This window comes from Rhinoderma darwinii, unplaced genomic scaffold, assembly GCF_050947455.1.
Source record: "Rhinoderma darwinii isolate aRhiDar2 unplaced genomic scaffold, aRhiDar2.hap1 Scaffold_42, whole genome shotgun sequence".
In the NCBI taxonomy this organism is placed as follows: Eukaryota; Metazoa; Chordata; class Amphibia; order Anura; family Rhinodermatidae; genus Rhinoderma; species Rhinoderma darwinii.
In genome coordinates, this window is record NW_027463753.1 from 117,851 (window position 1) to 143,446 (window position 25,596).

The 25,596-nt window shown below is 47.4% G+C and overlaps 1 protein-coding gene across 1 annotated transcript in view; it reads right to left on the reverse strand.

Moving 5' to 3' along the window:
• RRP36 (ribosomal RNA processing 36) overlaps positions 1-13,187 on the reverse strand; it is a 33,619-nt gene extending 20,432 nt beyond the window's left edge. The window contains exons 1-3 of the mRNA XM_075848508.1: positions 12,947-13,187; positions 6,620-6,781; positions 261-393 (exon numbers count right to left, since the gene is read on the reverse strand). Of these exons, the coding sequence (XP_075704623.1) occupies positions 261-393; positions 6,620-6,761 (275 nt within the window). The 5' untranslated portion in view covers positions 6,762-6,781; positions 12,947-13,187. The remainder of the gene's footprint in view (positions 1-260; positions 394-6,619; positions 6,782-12,946) is intronic.
• Positions 13,188-25,596: the final 12,409 nt, after the last annotated feature.

Sequence of the window (25,596 nt, forward strand, 5' to 3'; positions counted from 1 at the left end):
CCCGACAGTCCCGGTATGATATACCACCCCCCCCCCTGACAGTCCCGGTATACCACCCCCCCCCCCACATTTCCGCTGTGTGGACTAGTCGTTACACTGTCGGCTCTTGGGGTGAAGCCCCCGCTCTCCTCCCCGTGTCCTTCACATCATCGCTCTCCACACTACACTATTCATTATAACGCCGGCAGTGACACCAGATCTCAGACCTCCATGATTGGTGGGGCAATGCTGGGATCAGAGGTTGAACGCTACGATCCTACCGGATCTTATCTGCTTGTATGTTGCCCCCGCACAACTTTCCTCCTCGAGATTCTCGCACAGATTTGTAGAAAGATTTACTCCCCACTTTGTCCCGTGCACGGAGGAGCTCCTCAAAAGACATGGAGGAAAAGTCTGGAAGAAAAAGAAAAAACTAATTCCAGACACAATGACGAAGAACAGAGACTAAATAAGAAAACAGAGGAGACGTATAGACCAGACACGTGGAGGGGGGAGGGGACGTATAGACCAGACACGTGGAGGGGGGAGGGGACGTATAGACCAGACACGTGGAGGGGGGAGGGGACGTATAGACCAGACACGTGGAGGGGGGAGGGGACGTATAGACCAGACACGCGGAGGGAGATGGGGGGGGGGACGTATAGACCAGACACGCGGAGGGAGGGGGGGGAGACGTATAGACCAGACACGCGGAGGGAGGAGGGGGGAGACGTATAGACCAGACACGCGGAGGGAGGAGGGGGGAGACGTATAGACCAGACACGCGGAGGGAGGAGGGGGGAGACGTATAGACCAGACACGCGGAGGGAGGAGGGGGGAGACGTATAGACCAGACACGCGGAGGGAGGAGGGGGGAGACGTATAGACCAGACACGCGGAGGGAGGAGACGTATAGACCAGACACGCGGAGGGGGGAGACGTATAGACCAGACACGCGGAGGGGGGAGACGTATAGACCAGACACGCGGAGGGAGGAGGGGGGAGACGTATAGACCAGACACGCGGAGGGAGGAGGGGGGAGACGTATAGACCAGACACGCGGAGGGAGGAGGGGGGAGACGTATAGACCAGACACGCGGAGGGAGGAGGGGGGAGACGTATAGACCAGACACGCGGAGGGAGGAGGGGGGAGACGTATAGACCAGACACGCGGAGGGAGGAGGGGGGAGACGTATAGACCAGACACGCGGAGGGAGGAGGGGGGAGACGTATAGACCAGACACGCGGAGGGAGGAGGGGGGAGACGTATAGACCAGACACGCGGAGGGAGGAGGGGGGAGACGTATAGACCAGACACGCGGAGGGAGGAGGGGGGAGACGTATAGACCAGACACGCGGAGGGAGGAGGGGGGAGACGTATAGACCAGACACGCGGAGGGAGGAGGGGGGAGACGTATAGACCAGACACGCGGAGGGAGGAGGGGGGAGACGTATAGACCAGACACGCGGAGGGAGGAGGGGGGAGACGATAGAGAGACGTTAGACCAGACACGCGGAGGGAGGAGGGGGGAGACGTATAGACCAGACACGCGGAGGGAGGAGGGGGGAGACGTATAGACCAGACACGCGGAGGGAGGAGGGGGGAGACGTATAGACCAGACACGCGGAGGGAGGAGGGGGGAGACGTATAGACCAGACACGCGGAGGGAGGAGGGGGGAGACGTATAGACCAGACACGCGGAGGGAGGAGGGGGGAGACGTATAGACCAGACACGCGGAGGGAGGAGGGGGGAGACGTATAGACCAGACACGCGGAGGGAGGAGGGGGGAGACGTATAGACCAGACACGCGGAGGGAGGAGGGGGGAGACGTATAGACCAGACACGCGGAGGGAGGAGGGGGGAGACGTATAGACCAGACACGCGGAGGGAGGAGGGGGGAGACGTATAGACCAGACACGCGGAGGGAGGAGGGGGGAGACGTATAGACCAGACACGCGGAGGGAGGAGGGGGGAGACGTATAGACCAGACACGCGGAGGGAGGAGGGGGGAGACGTATAGACCAGACACGCGGAGGGAGGAGGGGGGAGACGTATAGACCAGACACGCGGAGGGAGGAGGGGGGAGACGTATAGACCAGACACGCGGAGGGAGGAGGGGGGAGACGTATAGACCAGACACGCGGAGGGAGGAGGGGGGAGACGTATAGACCAGACACGCGGAGGGAGGAGGGGGGGAGACGTATAGACCAGACACGCGGAGGGAGGAGGGGGGAGACGTATAGACCAGACACGCGGAGGGAGGAGGGGGGAGACGTATAGACCAGACACGCGGAGGGAGGAGGGGGGAGACGTATAGACCAGACACGCGGAGGGAGGAGGGGGGAGACGTATAGACCAGACACGCGGAGGGAGGAGGGGGGAGACGTATAGACCAGACACGCGGAGGGAGGAGGGGGGAGACGTATAGACCAGACACGCGGAGGGAGGAGGGGGGAGACGTATAGACCAGACACGCGGAGGGAGGAGGGGGGAGACGTATAGACCAGACACGCGGAGGGAGGAGGGGGGAGACGTATAGACCAGACACGCGGAGGGAGGAGGGGGGAGACGTATAGACCAGACACGCGGAGGGAGGAGGGGGGAGACGTATAGACCAGACACGCGGAGGGAGGAGGGGGGAGACGTATAGACCAGACACGCGGAGGGAGGAGGGGGGAGACGTATAGACCAGACACGCGGAGGGAGGAGGGGGGAGACGTATAGACCAGACACGCGGAGGGAGGAGGGGGGAGACGTATAGACCAGACACGCGGAGGGAGGAGGGGGGAGACGTATAGACCAGACACGCGGAGGGAGGAGGGGGGAGACGTATAGACCAGACACGCGGAGGGAGGAGGGGGGAGACGTATAGACCAGACACGCGGAGGGAGGAGGGGGGAGACGTATAGACCAGACACGCGGAGGGAGGAGGGGGGGAGACGTATAGACCAGACACGCGGAGGGAGGAGGGGGGAGACGTATAGACCAGACACGCGGAGGGAGGAGGGGGGAGACGTATAGACCAGACACGCGGAGGGAGGAGGGGGGAGACGTATAGACCAGACACGCGGAGGGAGGAGGGGGGAGACGTATAGACCAGACACGCGGAGGGAGGAGGGGGGAGACGTATAGACCAGACACGCGGAGGGAGGAGGGGGGAGACGTATAGACCAGACACGCGGAGGGAGGAGGGGGGAGACGTATAGACCAGACACGCGGAGGGAGGAGGGGGGAGACGTATAGACCAGACACGCGGAGGGAGGAGGGGGGAGACGTATAGACCAGACACGCGGAGGGAGGAGGGGAGACGTATAGACCAGACACGCGGAGGGGGGAGGGAACGTATAGACCAGACACGCGGAGGGAGGGGGGAGACGTATAGACCAGACACGCGGAGGGAGGGGGGAGACGTATAGACCAGACACGCGGAGGGAGGGGGGAGACGTATAGACCAGACACGCGGAGGGAGGGGGGAGACGTATAGACCAGACACGCGGAGGGAGGGGGGAGACGTATAGACCAGACACGCGGAGGGAGGGGGGAGACGTATAGACCAGACACGCGGAGGGAGGGGGGAGACGTATAGACCAGACACGCGGAGGGAGGGGGGAGACGTATAGACCAGACACGCGGAGGGAGGGGGGAGACGTATAGACCAGACACGCGGAGGGAGGGGGGAGACGTATAGACCAGACACGCGGAGGGAGGGGGGAGACGTATAGACCAGACACGCGGAGGGAGGGGGGAGACGTATAGACCAGACACGCGGAGGGAGGGGGGAGACGTATAGACCAGACACGCGGAGGGAGGGGGGAGACGTATAGACCAGACACGCGGAGGGAGGGGGGAGACGTATAGACCAGACACGCGGAGGGAGGGGGGAGACGTATAGACCAGACACGCGGAGGGAGGGGGGAGACGTATAGACCAGACACGCGGAGGGAGGGGGGAGACGTATAGACCAGACACGCGGAGGGAGGGGGGAGACGTATAGACCAGACACGCGGAGGGAGGGGGGAGACGTATAGACCAGACACGCGGAGGGAGGGGGGAGACGTATAGACCAGACACGCGGAGGGAGGGGGGAGACGTATAGACCAGACACGCGGAGGGAGGGGGGAGACGTATAGACCAGACACGCGGAGGGAGGGGGGAGACGTATAGACCAGACACGCGGAGGGAGGGGGGAGACGTATAGACCAGACACGCGGAGGGAGGGGGGAGACGTATAGACCAGACACGCGGAGGGAGGGGGGAGACGTATAGACCAGACACGCGGAGGGAGGGGGGAGACGTATAGACCAGACACGCGGAGGGAGGGGGGAGACGTATAGACCAGACACGCGGAGGGAGGGGGGAGACGTATAGACCAGACACGCGGAGGGAGGGGGGAGACGTATAGACCAGACACGCGGAGGGAGGGGGGGAGACGTATAGACCAGACACGCGGAGGGAGGGGGGAGACGTATAGACCAGACACGCGGAGGGAGGGGGGAGACGTATAGACCAGACACGCGGAGGGAGGGGGGAGACGTATAGACCAGACACGCGGAGGGAGGGGGGAGACGTATAGACCAGACACGCGGAGGGAGGGGGGAGACGTATAGACCAGACACGCGGAGGGAGGGGGGAGACGTATAGACCAGACACGCGGAGGGAGGGGGGAGACGTATAGACCAGACACGCGGAGGGAGGGGGGAGACGTATAGACCAGACACGCGGAGGGAGGGGGGAGACGTATAGACCAGACACGCGGAGGGAGGGGGGAGACGTATAGACCAGACACGCGGAGGGAGGGGGGAGACGTATAGACCAGACACGCGGAGGGAGGGGGGGAGACGTATAGACCAGACACGCGGAGGGAGGGGGGAGACGTATAGACCAGACACGCGGAGGGAGGGGGGAGACGTATAGACCAGACACGCGGAGGGAGGGGGGAGACGTATAGACCAGACACGCGGAGGGAGGGGGGAGACGTATAGACCAGACACGCGGAGGGAGGGGGGAGACGTATAGACCAGACACGCGGAGGGAGGGGGGAGACGTATAGACCAGACACGCGGAGGGAGGGGGGAGACGTATAGACCAGACACGCGGAGGGAGGGGGGAGACGTATAGACCAGACACGCGGAGGGAGGGGGGAGACGTATAGACCAGACACGCGGAGGGAGGGGGGAGACGTATAGACCAGACACGCGGAGGGAGGGGGGAGACGTATAGACCAGACACGCGGAGGGAGGGGGGAGACGTATAGACCAGACACGCGGAGGGAGGGGGGAGACGTATAGACCAGACACGCGGAGGGAGGGGGGAGACGTATAGACCAGACACGCGGAGGGAGGGGGGAGACGTATAGACCAGACACGCGGAGGGAGGGGGGAGACGTATAGACCAGACACGCGGAGGGAGGGGGGAGACGTATAGACCAGACACGCGGAGGGAGGGGGGAGACGTATAGACCAGACACGCGGAGGGAGGGGGGAGACGTATAGACCAGACACGCGGAGGGAGGGGGGAGACGTATAGACCAGACACGCGGAGGGAGGGGGGAGACGTATAGACCAGACACGCGGAGGGAGGGGGGAGACGTATAGACCAGACACGCGGAGGGAGGGGGGAGACGTATAGACCAGACACGCGGAGGGAGGGGGGAGACGTATAGACCAGACACGCGGAGGGAGGGGGGAGACGTATAGACCAGACACGCGGAGGGAGGGGGGAGACGTATAGACCAGACACGCGGAGGGAGGGGGGAGACGTATAGACCAGACACGCGGAGGGAGGGGGGAGACGTATAGACCAGACACGCGGAGGGAGGGGGGAGACGTATAGACCAGACACGCGGAGGGAGGGGGGAGACGTATAGACCAGACACGCGGAGGGAGGGGGGAGACGTATAGACCAGACACGCGGAGGGAGGGGGGAGACGTATAGACCAGACACGCGGAGGGAGGGGGGAGACGTATAGACCAGACACGCGGAGGGAGGGGGGAGACGTATAGACCAGACACGCGGAGGGAGGGGGGAGACGTATAGACCAGACACGCGGAGGGAGGGGGGAGACGTATAGACCAGACACGCGGAGGGAGGGGGGAAGACGTATAGACCAGACACGCGGAGGGAGGGGGGAGACGTATAGACCAGACACGCGGAGGGAGGGAGGAGACGTATAGACCAGACACGCGGAGGGAGGGAGGAGACGTATAGACCAGACACGCGGAGGGAGGGAGGAGACGTATAGACCAGACACGCGGAGGGAGGGAGGAGACGTATAGACCAGACACGCGGAGGGAGGGAGGAGACGTATAGACCAGACACGCGGAGGGAGGGAGGAGACGTATAGACCAGACACGCGGAGGGAGGGAGGAGACGTATAGACCAGACACGCGGAGGGAGGGAGGAGACGTATAGACCAGACACGCGGAGGGAGGGAGGAGACGTATAGACCAGACACGCGGAGGGAGGACGACGTATAGACCAGACACGTGGAGGGAGGACGACGTATAGACCAGACACGTGGAGGGAGGACGACGTATAGACCAGACACATGGAGGACGCATAGATTATATGTACACTGAGATCAGGAGAGGGGCAGGTCACACTATATCCCCAGACCAGTCCCCCCACACCCCCTCTACCTGTTGCCTGGTCTTTTTCCTGCTTGGTGTCTGTCTCGGATATCTCATCTTCTGGGTCTTCAGTCCCAGAGTCTTCTGAGCGCTCGGTATCCGGAGTTATGTCCGTCCTGGGCCGGGTCTTATCCATTAGATTTCTATTCATTTATGACTTCTCTGCTGCTCCTGTGAAGATACAATAGATAATATTTGGGTATACATCATGTAGTACACCATCATACATGAGAAAGCTCGGGAGAGATATATATATATACACATACATACATACACACACACACACACACACTAAAAAGTCATGGAAAATGAACTATACAGAGACCAAAAAGAGGAAAAAGCAAGAAGGGAGGAGAGCGGTTGATATTTTACACCCGTCAGTCGCTGCCCCCGGCCTTTATGACAGCTCGGCTCTCGTCAGATGAGACGTGACTATAATCTGAGAGGCTGAGGACGTCCGGTGACGGGGAGATCGCTCTACTGCGCAGGACACTTAACTATTGCCCGGCCCCTCATGTGACGATCTGAAGTGCAAAACGCACCATTAAGCTTCAAGAAGATCTTGCAATTTCCCTACTGACGGAGCTGCACGTCTTACAACGATGACGGCGTCTTCCCCGTTCTACACACAATGTGGACGAATACAAACAGCCCTCTCCTTGTAGACACTGAACGAGGCACAAACCAGGAGACACAGGGGTGGAGATCAAGGAGGCTTAATGTATCTTATATACAGGAGGAGGAGTACATATATATTATATACAGGAGGAGGAGGTGGAGTACATATATATTATATACAGGAGGAGGAGGACATATATATTATATACAGGAGGAGGAGGAGGAGGACATATATATTATATACAGGAGGAGGAGGAGGAGGACATATATATTATATACAGGAGGAGGAGGAGGAGGACATATATATTATATACAGGAGGAGGAGGAGGACGACATATATATTATATACAGGAGGAGGAGGACATATATATTATATACAGGAGGAGGAGGACATATATATTATATACAGGAGGAGGAGGAGGACATATATATTATATACAGGAGGAGGAGGAGGACATATATATTATATACAGGAGGAGGAGGACATATATATTATATACAGGAGGAGGACATATATATTATATACAGGAGGAGGACATATATATTATATACAGGAGGAGGTGGAGGACATATATATTATATACAGGAGGAGGTGGAGGACATATATATTATATACAGGAGGAGGAGGAGGAATACATATATATTATATACAGGAGGAGGTGGAGTACATATATATTATATACAGGATGAGGTGGAGCACATATATACTATATACAGGAGGAGGTGGAGTACATATATATTACATACAGGAGGAGCACATATATACTATATACAGGAGGAGGTGGAGTACATATATATTATATACAGGAGGAGGTGGAGGACATATATATTATATACAGGAGGAGGAGGAGTACATATATATTATATACAGGAGGAGGTGGAGGACATATATATTATATACAGGAGGAGGAGGAATACATATATATTATATACAGGAGGAGGAGGAATACATATATATTATATACAGGAGGAGGTGGAGCACATATATACTATATACAGGAGGAGGTGGAGTACATATATATTACATACAGGAGGAGGAGCACATATATACTATATACAGGAGGAGGTGGAGTACATATATATTATATACAGGAGGAGATGGAGTACATATATATTATATACAGGAGGAGGAGGAGTACATATATATTATATACAGGAGGAGGAGTACATATATATTATATACAGGAGGAGGACATATATTATATACAGGAGGAGGGCATATATATTATATACAGGAGGAGTGCATATATATTATATACAGGAGGAGGAGTACATATATATTATATACAGGAGGAGGACATACATATTATATACAGGAGGACATATATATTATATACAGGAGGACATATATATTATATACACAGGAGGACATATATATTATATACAGGAGGAGGAGCACATATATATTATATACAGGAGGAGGAGGAGTACATATATATTATATACAGGAGGAGGAGGAGTACATATATATTATATACAGGAGGAGGTGGAGGACATATATATTCTATACAGGAGGAGGTGGAGGACATATATATTATATACAGGAGGAGGTGGAGGACATATATATTATATACAGGAGGAGGAGTACATATATATTATATACAGGAGGAGGACATATATATTATATACAGGAGGAGGTGGACATATATATTATATACAGGAGGAGGTGGAGTACATATATATTCTATACAGGAGGAGGTGGAGTACATATATATTATATACAGGAGGAGGACATATATATTATATACAGGAGGAGGACATATCTATTATATACAGGAGGAGGAGTACATATATATTATATACAGGAGGAGGAGGAGGTGGAGTACATATATATTCTATACAGGAGGAGGTGGAGTACATATATATTCTATACAGGAGGAGGACATATATATTATATACAGGAGGAGGAGTACATATATATTCTATACAGGAGGAGGAGGAGGTGGAGTACATATATATTCTATACAGGAGGAGGTGGAGTACATATATATTCTATACAGGAGGAGGTGGAGTACATATATATTCTATACAGGAGGAGGAGTACATATATATTATATACAGGAGGAGGTGGAGTACATATATATTATATACAGGAGGAGGAGGAGGAGGGGTACATATATATTATATACAGGAGGAGGAGTACATATATATTACATACAGGAGGAGGAGGAGTACATATATATATATATATATATATTCTATACAGGAGGTGGAGGAGTACATATATATTATATACAGGAGGAGGAGTACATATATATTATATACAGGAGGAGGTGGAGTACATAGATATTATATACAGGAGGAGGAGTACATATATATTATATACAGGAGGAGGAGGAGGGGTACATATATATTATATACAGGAGGTGGAGGAGTACATATATATTATATACAGGAGGAGGAGGAGTACATATATACTATATACAGGATGAGGAGTACATATATATTATATACAGGAGGAGGAGTACATATATATTATATACAGGAGGAGTACATATATATTCTATACAGGAGGAGGAGTACATATATATTCTATACAGGAGGAGGAGTACATATATATTCTATACAGGAGGAGGAGTACACATATATTCTATACAGGAGGAGGAGGAGGGGTACATATATATTATATACAGGAGGTGGAGGAGCACATATATATTATATACAGGATGAGGACATATATACTATATACAGGAGGAGGAGTACATATATATTCTATACAGGAGGAGGAGGTGGAGTACATATATATTCTATACAGGAGGAGGAGGAGTACATATATATTATATACAGGAGTACATATATATTCTATACAGGAGGAGGAGTACATATATATTCTATACAGGAGGAGGAGGTGGAGTACATATATATTATATACAGGAGGAGGAGGTGGAGTACATATATATTATATACAGGAGGAGGAGGTGGAGTACATATATATTATATACAGGAGGTGGAGGAGGAGTACATAGATATTCTATAGAGGAGGAGGAGGTGGAGTACATATATATTCTATACAGGAGGAGGAGGTGGAGTACATATATATTCTATACAGGAGGAGGAGTACATATATATTCTATACAGGAGGAGGAGGTGGAGTACATATATATTCTATACAGGAGGAGGAGGTGGAGTACATATATATTTTATACAGGAGGAGGAGGTGGAGTACATATATATTCTATACAGGAGGAGGAGGTGGAGTACATATATATTCTATACAGGAGGAGGAGGTGGAGTACATATATATTCTATACAGGAGGAGGAGGAGGACGACATATATTCTATACAGGAGGAGGTGGAGGAGTACATATATATTCTATACAGGAGGAGGAGTACAGATATATTATATACAGGAGGAGTACATATATATTATATACAGGAGGAGGTGGAGTACATATATATTATATACAGGAGGAGGAGGAGTACATATATATTATATACAGGAGGAGGTGGAGTACATATATATTATATACAGGAGGAGGAGGAGTACATATATATTATATACAGGAGGAGGAGGAGTACATATATATTCTATACAGGAGGAGGAGGAGTACATATATATTCTATACAGGAGGAGGAGGAGTACATATATATTCTATACAGGAGGAGGAGTACATATATATTCTATACAGGAGGAGGAGTACATATATATTCTATACAGGAGGAGGAGGTGGAGTACATATATATTCTATACAGGAGGAGGAGGAGTACATATATATTCTATACAGGAGGAGGAGGTGGAGTACATATATATTCTATACAGGAGGAGGAGGTGGAGTACATATATATTCTATACAGGAGGAGTACATATATATTCTATACAGGAGGAGGTGGAGTACATATATATTATATACAGGAGGAGGAGGAGTACATATATATTCTATACAGGAGGAGTACATATATATTCTATACAGGAGGAGGTGGAGTACATATATATTATATACAGGAGGAGGAGGAGTACATATATATTCTATACAGGAGGAGGAGGTGGAGTACATATATATTCTATACAGGAGGAGGAGTACATATATATTCTATACAGGAGGAGGAGGTGGAGTACATATATATTCTATACAGGAGGAGGAGTACATATATATTATATACAGGAGGTGGAGGACATATATTCTATACAGGAGGTGGAGGAGTACATATATATTCTATACAGGAGGAGGGGTACATATATATTATATACAGGAGGAGGTGGAGTACATATATATTATATACAGGAGGAGGAGGTGGAGTACATATATATTATATACAGGAGGAGGAGGTGGAGTACATATATATATTATATACAGGAGGAGGAGGTGGAGTACATATATATTATATACAGGAGGAGTACATATATATTATATACAGGAGGAGGAGGTGGAGTACATATATATTATATACAGGAGGAGGAGGGGTACATATATATTATATACAGGAGGAGGGGTACATATATATTATATACAGGAGGAGGAGGAGTACATATATATTATATACAGGAGGAGGAGGAGTACATATATATTATATACAGGAGGAGGAGGAGTACATATATATTATATACAGGAGGAGGGGTACATATATATTATATACAGGAGGAGGAGGAGTACATATATATTATATACAGGAGGAGGAGGAGTACATATATATTATATACAGGAGGAGGGGTACATATATATTATATACAGGAGGAGGAGGAGTACATATATATTATATACAGGAGGAGGAGGAGGACATATATATTATATACAGGAGGAGGAGCACATATATATTATATACAGGAGGAGGAGGTGGAGTACATATATTCTATACAGGAGGAGGAGGACATATATATTATATACAGGAGGAGGAGGAGTACATATATATTATATACAGGAGGAGGAGGAATACATATATATTATATACAGGAGGAGGAGGAATACATATATATTATATACAGGAGGAGGAGGAATACATATATATTATATACAGGAGGAGGAGGAGCACATATATATTATATACAGGAGGAGGAGGTGGAGTACATATATATTATATACAGGAGGAGGAGGTGGAGTACATATATATTATATACAGGAGGAGGAGGAGTACATATATATTCTATACAGGAGGAGGAGTACATATATATTCTATACAGGAGGAGGAGGAGGTGGAGGACATATATATTATATACAGGAGGAGGAGGAGGTGGAGTACATATATATTCTATACAGGAGGAGGTGGAGTACATATATATTATATACAGGAGGAGGAGGAGGTGGAGTACATATATATTCTATACAGGAGGAGGAGGAGGAGTACATATATATTATATACAGGAGGAGGTGGAGTACATATATATTATATACAGGAGGAGGAGGAGGTGGAGTACATATATATTCTATACAGGAGGAGGAGGAGGAGTACATATATATTCTATACAGGAGGAGGAGGTGGAGTACATATATATTCTATACAGGAGGAGGAGGAGGAGTACATATATATTATATACAGGAGGAGGAGGTGGAGGACATATATATTATATACAGGAGGAGGAGGAGGTGGAGTACATATATTCTATACAGGAGGAGGTGGAGTACATATATATTATATACAGGAGGAGGAGGAGGTGGAGTACATATATATTCTATACAGGAGGAGGTGGAGTACATATATATTCTATACAGGAGGAGGAGGAGGTGGAGTACACATAATATATATGAGGGAGTTAAAATACATTACATAATGCGTTTTTTTTACCTCATACACACGGCGCGGTTCGGTACACGTGTAGCGGATGGACCTGCTCTTGGTTGATGTGATGATGCAGAGGTCACATGATGTTCCGGCCACATGATAGGGCGGAAGAGGAGGGACTTTATCAGCTGTGTTACGTACAAATCTCAAACATTCTCCTGTACCCGGAGACGTCACCACCGACAGATAACGAGCGCCGAGGGGGGAGAGGGAGGGGCCGGGGGGGGAGAGGGAGGGGCCGACAGAGGAAAGGGCCGACGGAGGAAAGGGAGGGGCCGACGGAGGAAAGGGAGGGGCCGACGGAGCAGAGGGAGGGGCCGAGGGAGGAGAGGGAGGGGCCGAGGAAGGAGAGGGAGGGCCGAGGGAGGAGAGGGAGGGGCCGAGGGAGGAGAGGGAGGGGCCGAGGGAGGAGAGGGAGGGGCCGACAGAAGAAAGGGAGGGGCCGACGGAGGAAAGGGAGGGGCCGACGGAGGAAAGGGAGGGGCCGACGGAGCAGAGGGAGGGGCCGACGGAGCAGAGGGAGGGGCCGACGGAGCAGAGGGAGGGGCCGAGGGAGGAGAGGGAGGGGCCGAGGGAGGAGAGGGAGGGGCTGAGGGAGGAGAGGGAGGGTTTATGGGAGGAGAGGGAGGGTCTGAGGGAGTTGAGGGAGGGTCTGAGGGAGTTGAGGGAGGGTCTATGGATGAGGGCGGGTTGTGTAATACAATGTATTATGTTACATCATTACCGTAAAGCGATGCTTGATTTTACGTGGCTCTGCGAGGTGCGGACACGTGATAACGCAGCAGCTGAAGGATCATAGTCCCTGAACTTCTCGCATCTCTCGGTCCCCTAAGTGACCTGTATCTAAGCCGAGCGTGTGTGACCCAGAGATACAGCAGCCAGGGGCGTCACTAAGGCCTCAAAACGTCAGGGGCAACAGCCCCAATATGGATTGGATACACAGCTCAGCAGACAGTATCACACATGATAGGATTAGATACACAGCTCAGCAGACAGTATCACACATGATAGGATTAGATACACAGCTCAGCAGACAGTATCACACATGATAGGATTAGATACACAGCTCAGCAGACAGTATCACACATGATAGGATTAGATACAGGGCTCAGCAGACAGTATCACACATGATAGGATTAGATACAGGGCTCAGCAGACAGTATCACACATGATAGGATTAGATACACAGCTCAGCAGACAGTATCACACATGATAGGATTAGATACACAGCTCAGCAGACAGTATCACACATGATAGGATTAGATACACAGCTCAGCAGACAGTATCATACAGGATAGGATTAGATACACAGCTCAGCAGACAGTATCACACATGATAGGATTAGATACAGGGCTCAGCAGACAGTATCACACATGATAGGATTAGATACGGTGGCTCAGCAGACAGTATCACACATGATAGGATTAGATACACGGCTCAGCAGACAGTATCACACATGATAGGATTAGATACAGGGCTCAGCAGACAGTATCACACATGATAGGATTAGATACACAGCTCAGCAGACAGTATCACACATGATAGGATTAGATACAGGGCTCAGCAGACAGTATCACACATGATAGGATTAGATACAGCAGCTCAGCAGACAGTATCACACGTGATAGGATTAGATACACAGCTCAGCAGACAGTATCACACATGATAGGATTAGATACACGGCTCAGCAGACAGTATCACACATGATAGGATTAGATACAGGGCTCAGCAGACAGTATCACACATGATAGGATTAGATACACAGCTCAGCAGACAGTATCACACATGGTAGGATTAGATACACAGCTCAGCAGACAGTATCACACATGATAGGATTAGATACACAGCTCAGCAGACAGTATCACACATGGTAGGATTAGATACACAGCTCAGCAGACAGTATCATACAGGATAGGATTAGATACACAGCTCAGCAGACAGTATCACACATGATAGGATTAGATACACAGCTCAGCAGACAGTATCACACATGATAGTATTAGATACACAGCTCAGCAGACAGTATCACACATGATGGGATTAGATACACAGCTCAGCAGACAGTATCACACATGATAGGATTAGATACACGGCTCAGCAGACAGTATCACACATGATAGGATTAGATACACAGCTCAGCAGACAGTATCACACATGATAGGATTAGATACACAGCTCAGCAGACAGTATCACACATGATAGGATTAGATACACAGCTCAGCAGACAGTATCACACATGATAGGATTAGATACAGGGCTCAGCAGACAGTATCACACATGATAGGATTAGATACACAGCTCAGCAGACAGTATCACACATGATAGGATTAGATACACAGCTCAGCAGACAGTATCACACATGATAGGATTAGATACACAGCTCAGCAGACAGTATCACACATGATAGGATTAGATACACGGCTCAGCAGACAGTACCACACATGATAGGATTAGATACAGGGCTCAGCAGACAGTATCACACATGATAGGATTAGATACACAGCTCAGCAGACAGTATCACACATGATAGGATTAGATACAGGGCTCAGCAGACAGTATCACACATGATAGGATTAGATACACAGCTCAGCAGACAGTATCACACATGGTAGGATTAGATACACAGCTCAGCAGACAGTATCACACATGATAGGATTAGATACACAGCTCAGCAGACAGTATCACACATGGTAGGATTAGATACACAGCTCAGCAGACAGTATCACACATGATAGGATTAGATACACAGCTCAGCAGACAGTATCACACATGATAGGATTAGATACACAGCGCAGCAGACAGTATCACACATGATAGGATTAGATACACAGCTCAGCAGACAGTATCACACATGATAGGATTAGATACACGGCTCAGCAGACAGTATCACACATGATAGGATTAGATACAGGGCTCAGCAGACAGTATCACACATGATAGGATTAGATACACAGCTCAGCAGACAGTATCACACATGGTAGGATTAGATACACAGCTCAGCAGACAGTATCACACATGATAGGATTAGATACACAGCTCAGCAGACAGTATCACACATGGTAGGATTAGATACACAGCTCAGCAGACAGTATCACACATGATAGGATTAGATACAGGGCTCAGCAGACAGTACCACACATGATAGGATTAGATACACAGCTCAGCAGACAGTATCACACATGATAGGCTTAGATATACAGCGCAGCAGACAGTATCACACATGATAGGATTAGATACACAGCTCAGCAGACAGTATCACACATGATAGGATTAGATACACAGCTCAGCAGACAGTATCACACATGATAGGATTAGATACAGGGCTCAGCAGACAGTATCACACATGATAGGATTAGATACACAGCTCAGCAGACAGTATCACACATGATAGGATTAGATACACAGCTCAGCAGACAGTATCACACATGATAGGATTAGATACACAGCTCAGCAGACAGTATCACACATGATAGGATTAGATACACAGCTCAGCAGACAGTATCACACATGATAGGATTAGATACACAGCTCAGCAGACAGTATCACACATGATAGGATTAGATACACGGCTCAGCAGACAGTACCACACATGATAGGATTAGATACACAGCTCAGCAGACAGTATCACACATGATAGGATTAGATACACAGCTCAGCAGACAGTATCACACATGATAGGATTAGATACACAGCTCAGCAGACAGTATCACACATGATAGGATTAGATACACGGCTCAGCAGACAGTATCACACATGATAGGATTAGATACACAGCTCAGCAGACAGTATCACACAGGATAGGACTAGATACACAGCTCAGCAGGGAGTATCACACATGATAGGATTAGATACACAGCTCAGCAGACAGTATCACACATGATAGGATTAGATACAGCTCAGCAGACAGTATCACACATGATAGGATTAGATACACGGCTCAGCAGACAGTATCACACATGATAGGATTAGATACAGCTCAGCAGACAGTATCACACATGATAGGATTAGATACACGGCTCAGCAGACAGTATCACACATGGTAGGATTAGATACACAGCTCAGCAGACAGTATCACACATGATAGGATTAGATACAGGGCTCAGCAGACAGTATCACACATGATAGGATTAGATACACAGCTCAGCAGACAGTATCACACATGGTAGGATTAGATACACAGCTCAGCAGACAGTATCACACATGATAGGATTAGATACACAGCTCAGCAGACAGTATCACACATGGTAGGATTAGATACACAGCTCAGCAGACAGTATCACACATGATAGGATTAGATACAGGGCTCAGCAGACAGTATCACACATGATAGGATTAGATACACAGCTCAGCAGACAGTATCACACATGATAGGATTAGATACAGGGCTCAGCAGACAGTATCACACATGATAGGATTAGATACACAGCTCAGCAGACAGTATCACACATGATAGGATTAGATACACAGCTCAGCAGACAGTATCACACATGATAGGATTAGATACACAGCTCAGCAGACAGTATCACACATGATAGGATTAGATACACAGCTCAGCAGACAGTATCATACAGGATAGGATTAGATACACAGCTCAGCAGACAGTATCACACATGATAGGATTAGATACACAGCTCAGCAGACAGTATCACACATGATAGGATTAGATACAGGGCTCAGCAGACAGTATCACACATGATAGGATTAGATACGGTGGCTCAGCAGACAGTATCACACATGATAGGATTAGATACACGGCTCAGCAGACAGTATCACACATGATAGGATTAGATACAGGGCTCAGCAGACAGTATCACACATGATAGGATTAGATACACAGCTCAGCAGACAGTATCACACATGGTAGGATTAGATACACAGCTCAGCAGACAGTATCACACATGATAGGATTAGATACACAGCTCAGCAGACAGTATCACACATGGTAGGATTAGATACACAGCTCAGCAGACAGTATCATACAGGATAGGATTAGATACACAGCTCAGCAGACAGTATCACACATGATAGGATTAGATACACAGCTCAGCAGACAGTATCACACATGATAGTATTAGATACACAGCTCAGCAGACAGTATCACACATGATGGGATTAGATACACAGCTCAGCAGACAGTATCACACATGATAGGATTAGATACACGGCTCAGCAGACAGTATCACACATGATAGGATTAGATACACAGCTCAGCAGACAGTATCACACATGATAGGATTAGATACACAGCTCAGCAGACAGTATCACACATGATAGGATTAGATACACAGCTCAGCAGACAGTATCACACATGATAGGATTAGATACACGGCTCAGCAGACAGTACCACACATGATAGGATTAGATACAGGGCTCAGCAGACAGTATCACACATGATAGGATTAGATACACAGCTCAGCAGACAGTATCACACATGATAGGATTAGATACACAGCTCAGCAGACAGTATCACACATGATAGGATTAGATACACAGCTCAGCAGACAGTATCACACATGATAGGATTAGATACACAGCTCAGCAGACAGTATCACACATGGTAGGATTAGATACACAGCGCAGCAGACAGTATCGCACATGATAGGATTAGATACACAGCTCAGCAGACAGTATCACACATGATAGGATTAGATACAGGGCTCAGCAGACAGTATCACACATGATAGGATTAGATACACAGCTCAGCAGACAGTATCACACATGGTAGGATTAGATACACAGCTCAGCAGACAGTATCACACATGATAGGATTAGATACACAGCTCAGCAGACAGTATCACACATGGTAGGATTAGATACACAGCTCAGCAGACAGTATCACACATGATAGGATTAGATACACAGCTCAGCAGACAGTATCACACATGATAGGATTAGATACACAGCGCAGCAGACAGTATCACACATGATAGGATTAGATACACAGCTCAGCAGACAGTATCACACATGATAGGATTAGATACACGGCTCAGCAGACAGTATCACACATGATAGGATTAGATACAGGGCTCAGCAGACAGTATCACACATGATAGGATTAGATACACAGCTCAGCAGACAGTATCACACATGGTAGGATTAGATACACAGCTCAGCAGACAGTATCACACATGATAGGATTAGATACACAGCTCAGCAGACAGTATCACACATGGTAGGATTAGATACACAGCTCAGCAGACAGTATCACACATGATAGGATTAGATACAGGGCTCAGCAGACAGTACCACACATGATAGGATTAGATACACAGCTCAGCAGACAGTATCACACATGATAGGCTTAGATATACAGCGCAGCAGACAGTATCACACATGATAGGATTAGATACACAGCTCAGCAGACAGTATCACACATGATAGGATTAGATACACAGCTCAGCAGACAGTATCACACATGATAGGATTAGATACAGGGCTCAGCAGACAGTATCACACATGATAGGATTAGATACACAGCTCAGCAGACAGTATCACACATGATAGGATTAGATACACAGCTCAGCAGACAGTATCACACATGATAGGATTAGATACACAGCTCAGCAGACAGTATCACACATGATAGGATTAGATACACGGCTCAGCAGACAGTATCACACATGATAGGATTAGATACAGGGCTCAGCAGACAGTATCACACATGATAGGATTAGATACACAGCTCAGCAGACAGTATCACACATGGTAGGATTAGATACACAGCTCAGCAGACAGTATCACACATGATAGGATTAGATACACAGCTCAGCAGACAGTATCACACATGGTAGGATTAGATACACAGCTCAGCAGACAGTATCATACAGGATAGGATTAGATACACAGCTCAGCAGACAGTATCACACATGATAGGATTAGATACACAGCTCAGCAGACAGTATCACACATGATAGTATTAGATACACAGCTCAGCAGACAGTATCACACATGATGGGATTAGGTACACAGCTCAGCAGACAGTATCACACATGATAGGATTAGATACACGGCTCAGCAGACAGTATCACACATGATAGGATTAGATACACAGCTCAGCAGACAGTATCACACATGATAGGATTAGATACACAGCTCAGCAGACAGTATCACACATGATAGGATTAGATACACAGCTCAGCAGACAGTATCACACATGATAGGATTAGATACACGGCTCAGCAGACAGTACCACACATGATAGGATTAGATACAGGGCTCAGCAGACAGTATCACACATGATAGGATTAGATACACAGCTCAGCAGACAGTATCACACATGATAGGATTAGATACACAGCTCAGCAGACAGTATCACACATGATAGGATTAGATACACAGCTCAGCAGACAGTATCACACATGATAGGATTAGATACACAGCTCAGCAGACAGTATCACACATGGTAGGATTAGATACACAGCGCAGCAGACAGTATCGCACATGATAGGATTAGATACACAGCTCAGCAGACAGTATCACACATGATAGGATTAGATACAGGGCTCAGCAGACAGTATCACACATGATAGGATTAGATACACAGCTCAGCAGACAGTATCACACATGGTAGGATTAGATACACAGCTCAGCAGACAGTATCACACATGATAGGATTAGATACACAGCTCAGCAGACAGTATCACACATGGTAGGATTAGATACACAGCTCAGCAGACAGTATCACACATGATAGGATTAGATACACAGCTCAGCAGACAGTATCACACATGATAGGATTAGATACACAGCGCAGCAGACAGTATCACACATGATAGGATTAGATACACAGCTCAGCAGACAGTATCACACATGATAGGATTAGATACACGGCTCAGCAGACAGTATCACACATGATAGGATTAGATACAGGGCTCAGCAGACAGTATCACACATGATAGGATTAGATACACAGCTCAGCAGACAGTATCACACATGGTAGGATTAGATACACAGCTCAGCAGACAGTATCACACATGATAGGATTAGATACACAGCTCAGCAGACAGTATCACACATGGTAGGATTAGATACACAGCTCAGCAGACAGTATCATACAGGATAGGATTAGATACACAGCTCAGCAGACAGTATCACACATGATAGGATTAGATACACAGCTCAGCAGACAGTATCACACATGATAGTATTAGATACACAGCTCAGCAGACAGTATCACACATGATGGGATTAGATACACAGCTCAGCAGACAGTATCACACATGATAGGATTAGATACACGGCTCAGCAGACAGTATCACACATGATAGGATTAGATACACAGCTCAGCAGACAGTATCACACATGATAGGATTAGATACACAGCTCAGCAGACAGTATCACACATGATAGGATTAGATACACAGCTCAGCAGACAGTATCACACATGATAGGATTAGATACAGGGCTCAGCAGACAGTATCACACATGATAGGATTAGATACACAGCTCAGCAGACAGTATCACACATGATAGGATTAGATACACAGCTCAGCAGACAGTATCACACATGATAGGATTAGATACACAGCTCAGCAGACAGTATCACACATGATAGGATTAGATACACGGCTCAGCAGACAGTACCACACATGATAGGATTAGATACAGGGCTCAGCAGACAGTATCACACATGATAGGATTAGATACACAGCTCAGCAGACAGTATCACACATGATAGGATTAGATACAGGGCTCAGCAGACAGTATCACACATGATAGGATTAGATACACAGCTCAGCAGACAGTATCACACATGGTAGGATTAGATACACAGCTCAGCAGACAGTATCACACATGATAGGATTAGATACACAGCTCAGCAGACAGTATCACACATGGTAGGATTAGATACACAGCTCAGCAGACAGTATCACACATGATAGGATTAGATACACAGCTCAGCAGACAGTATCACACATGATAGGATTAGATACACAGCGCAGCAGACAGTATCACACATGATAGGATTAGATACACAGCTCAGCAGACAGTATCACACATGATAGGATTAGATACACGGCTCAGCAGACAGTATCACACATGATAGGATTAGATACAGGGCTCAGCAGACAGTATCACACATGATAGGATTAGATACACAGCTCAGCAGACAGTATCACACATGGTAGGATTAGATACACAGCTCAGCAGACAGTATCACACATGATAGGATTAGATACACAGCTCAGCAGACAGTATCACACATGGTAGGATTAGATACACAGCTCAGCAGACAGTATCACACATGATAGGATTAGATACAGGGCTCAGCAGACAGTACCACACATGATAGGATTAGATACACAGCTCAGCAGACAGTATCACACATGATAGGCTTAGATATACAGCGCAGCAGACAGTATCACACATGATAGGATTAGATACACAGCTCAGCAGACAGTATCACACATGATAGGATTAGATACACAGCTCAGCAGACAGTATCACACATGATAGGATTAGATACAGGGCTCAGCAGACAGTATCACACATGATAGGATTAGATACACAGCTCAGCAGACAGTATCACACATGATAGGATTAGATACACAGCTCAGCAGACAGTATCACACATGATAGGATTAGATACACAGCTCAGCAGACAGTATCACACATGATAGGATTAGATACACAGCTCAGCAGACAGTATCACACATGATAGGATTAGATACACAGCTCAGCAGACAGTATCACACATGATAGGATTAGATACACGGCTCAGCAGACAGTACCACACATGATAGGATTAGATACACAGCTCAGCAGACAGTATCACACATGATAGGATTAGATACACAGCTCAGCAGACAGTATCACACATGATAGGATTAGATACACAGCTCAGCAGACAGTATCACACATGATAGGATTAGATACACGGCTCAGCAGACAGTATCACACATGATAGGATTAGATACACAGCTCAGCAGACAGTATCACACAGGATAGGACTAGATACACAGCTCAGCAGGGAGTATCACACATGATAGGATTAGATACACAGCTCAGCAGACAGTATCACACATGATAGGATTAGATACAGCTCAGCAGACAGTATCACACATGATAGGATTAGATACACGGCTCAGCAGACAGTATCACACATGATAGGATTAGATACAGCTCAGCAGACAGTATCACACATGATAGGATTAGATACACGGCTCAGCAGACAGTATCACACATGGTAGGATTAGATACACAGCTCAGCAGACAGTATCACACATGATAGGATTAGATACAGGGCTCAGCAGACAGTATCACACATGATAGGATTAGATACACAGCTCAGCAGACAGTATCACACATGGTAGGATTAGATACACAGCTCAGCAGACAGTATCACACATGATAGGATTAGATACACAGCTCAGCAGACAGTATCACACATGGTAGGATTAGATACACAGCTCAGCAGACAGTATCACACATGATAGGATTAGATACAGGGCTCAGCAGACAGTATCACACATGATAGGATTAGATACACAGCTCAGCAGACAGTATCACACATGATAGGATTAGATACAGGGCTCAGCAGACAGTATCACACATGATAGGATTAGATACACAGCTCAGCAGACAGTATCACACATGATAGGATTAGATACACAGCTCAGCAGACAGTATCACACATGATAGGATTAGATACACAGCTCAGCAGACAGTATCACACATGATAGGATTAGATACACAGCTCAGCAGACAGTATCATACAGGATAGGATTAGATACACAGCTCAGCAGACAGTATCACACATGATAGGATTAGATACACAGCTCAGCAGACAGTATCACACATGATAGGATTAGATACAGGGCTCAGCAGACAGTATCACACATGATAGGATTAGATACGGTGGCTCAGCAGACAGTATCACACATGATAGGATTAGATACACGGCTCAGCAGACAGTATCACACATGATAGGATTAGATACAGGGCTCAGCAGACAGTATCACACATGATAGGATTAGATACACAGCTCAGCAGACAGTATCACACATGGTAGGATTAGATACACAGCTCAGCAGACAGTATCACACATGATAGGATTAGATACACAGCTCAGCAGACAGTATCACACATGGTAGGATTAGATACACAGCTCAGCAGACAGTATCATACAGGATAGGATTAGATACACAGCTCAGCAGACAGTATCACACATGATAGGATTAGATACACAGCTCAGCAGACAGTATCACACATGATAGTATTAGATACACAGCTCAGCAGACAGTATCACACATGATGGGATTAGATACACAGCTCAGCAGACAGTATCACACATGATAGGATTAGATACACAGCTCAGCAGACAGTATCACACATGATAGGATTAGATACACGGCTCAGCAGACAGTATCACACATGATAGGATTAGATACACAGCTCAGCAGACAGTATCACACATGATAGGATTAGATACACAGCTCAGCAGACAGTATCACACATGATAGGATTAGATACACAGCTCAGCAGACAGTATCACACATGATAGGATTAGATACACGGCTCAGCAGACAGTACCACACATGATAGGATTAGATACAGGGCTCAGCAGACAGTATCACACATGATAGGATTAGATACACAGCTCAGCAGACAGTATCACACATGATAGGATTAGATACACAGCTCAGCAGACAGTATCACACATGATAGGATTAGATACACAGCTCAGCAGACAGTATCACACATGATAGGATTAGATACACAGCTCAGCAGACAGTATCACACATGGTAGGATTAGATACACAGCGCAGCAGACAGTATCGCACATGATAGGATTAGATACACAGCTCAGCAGACAGTATCACACATGATAGGATTAGATACAGGGCTCAGCAGACAGTATCACACATGATAGGATTAGATACACAGCTCAGCAGACAGTATCACACATGGTAGGATTAGATACACAGCTCAGCAGACAGTATCACACATGATAGGATTAGATACACAGCTCAGCAGACAGTATCACACATGGTAGGATTAGATACACAGCTCAGCAGACAGTATCACACATGATAGGATTAGATACACAGCTCAGCAGACAGTATCACACATGATAGGATTAGATACACAGCTCAGCAGACAGTATCACACATGGTAGGATTAGATACACAGCTCAGCAGACAGTATCACACATGATAGGATTAGATACACAGCTCAGCAGACAGTATCACACATGGTAGGATTAGATACACAGCTCAGCAGACAGTATCACACATGATAGGATTAGATACACAGCTCAGCAGACAGTATCACACATGATAGGATTAGATACACAGCGCAGCAGACAGTATCACACATGATAGGATTAGATACACAGCTCAGCAGACAGTATCACACATGATAGGATTAGATACACGGCTCAGCAGACAGTATCACACATGATAGGATTAGATACAGGGCTCAGCAGACAGTATCACACATGATAGGATTAGATACACAGCTCAGCAGACAGTATCACACATGGTAGGATTAGATACACAGCTCAGCAGACAGTATCACACATGATAGGATTAGATACACAGCTCAGCAGACAGTATCACACATGGTAGGATTAGATACACAGCTCAGCAGACAGTATCACACATGATAGGATTAGATACAGGGCTCAGCAGACAGTACCACACATGATAGGA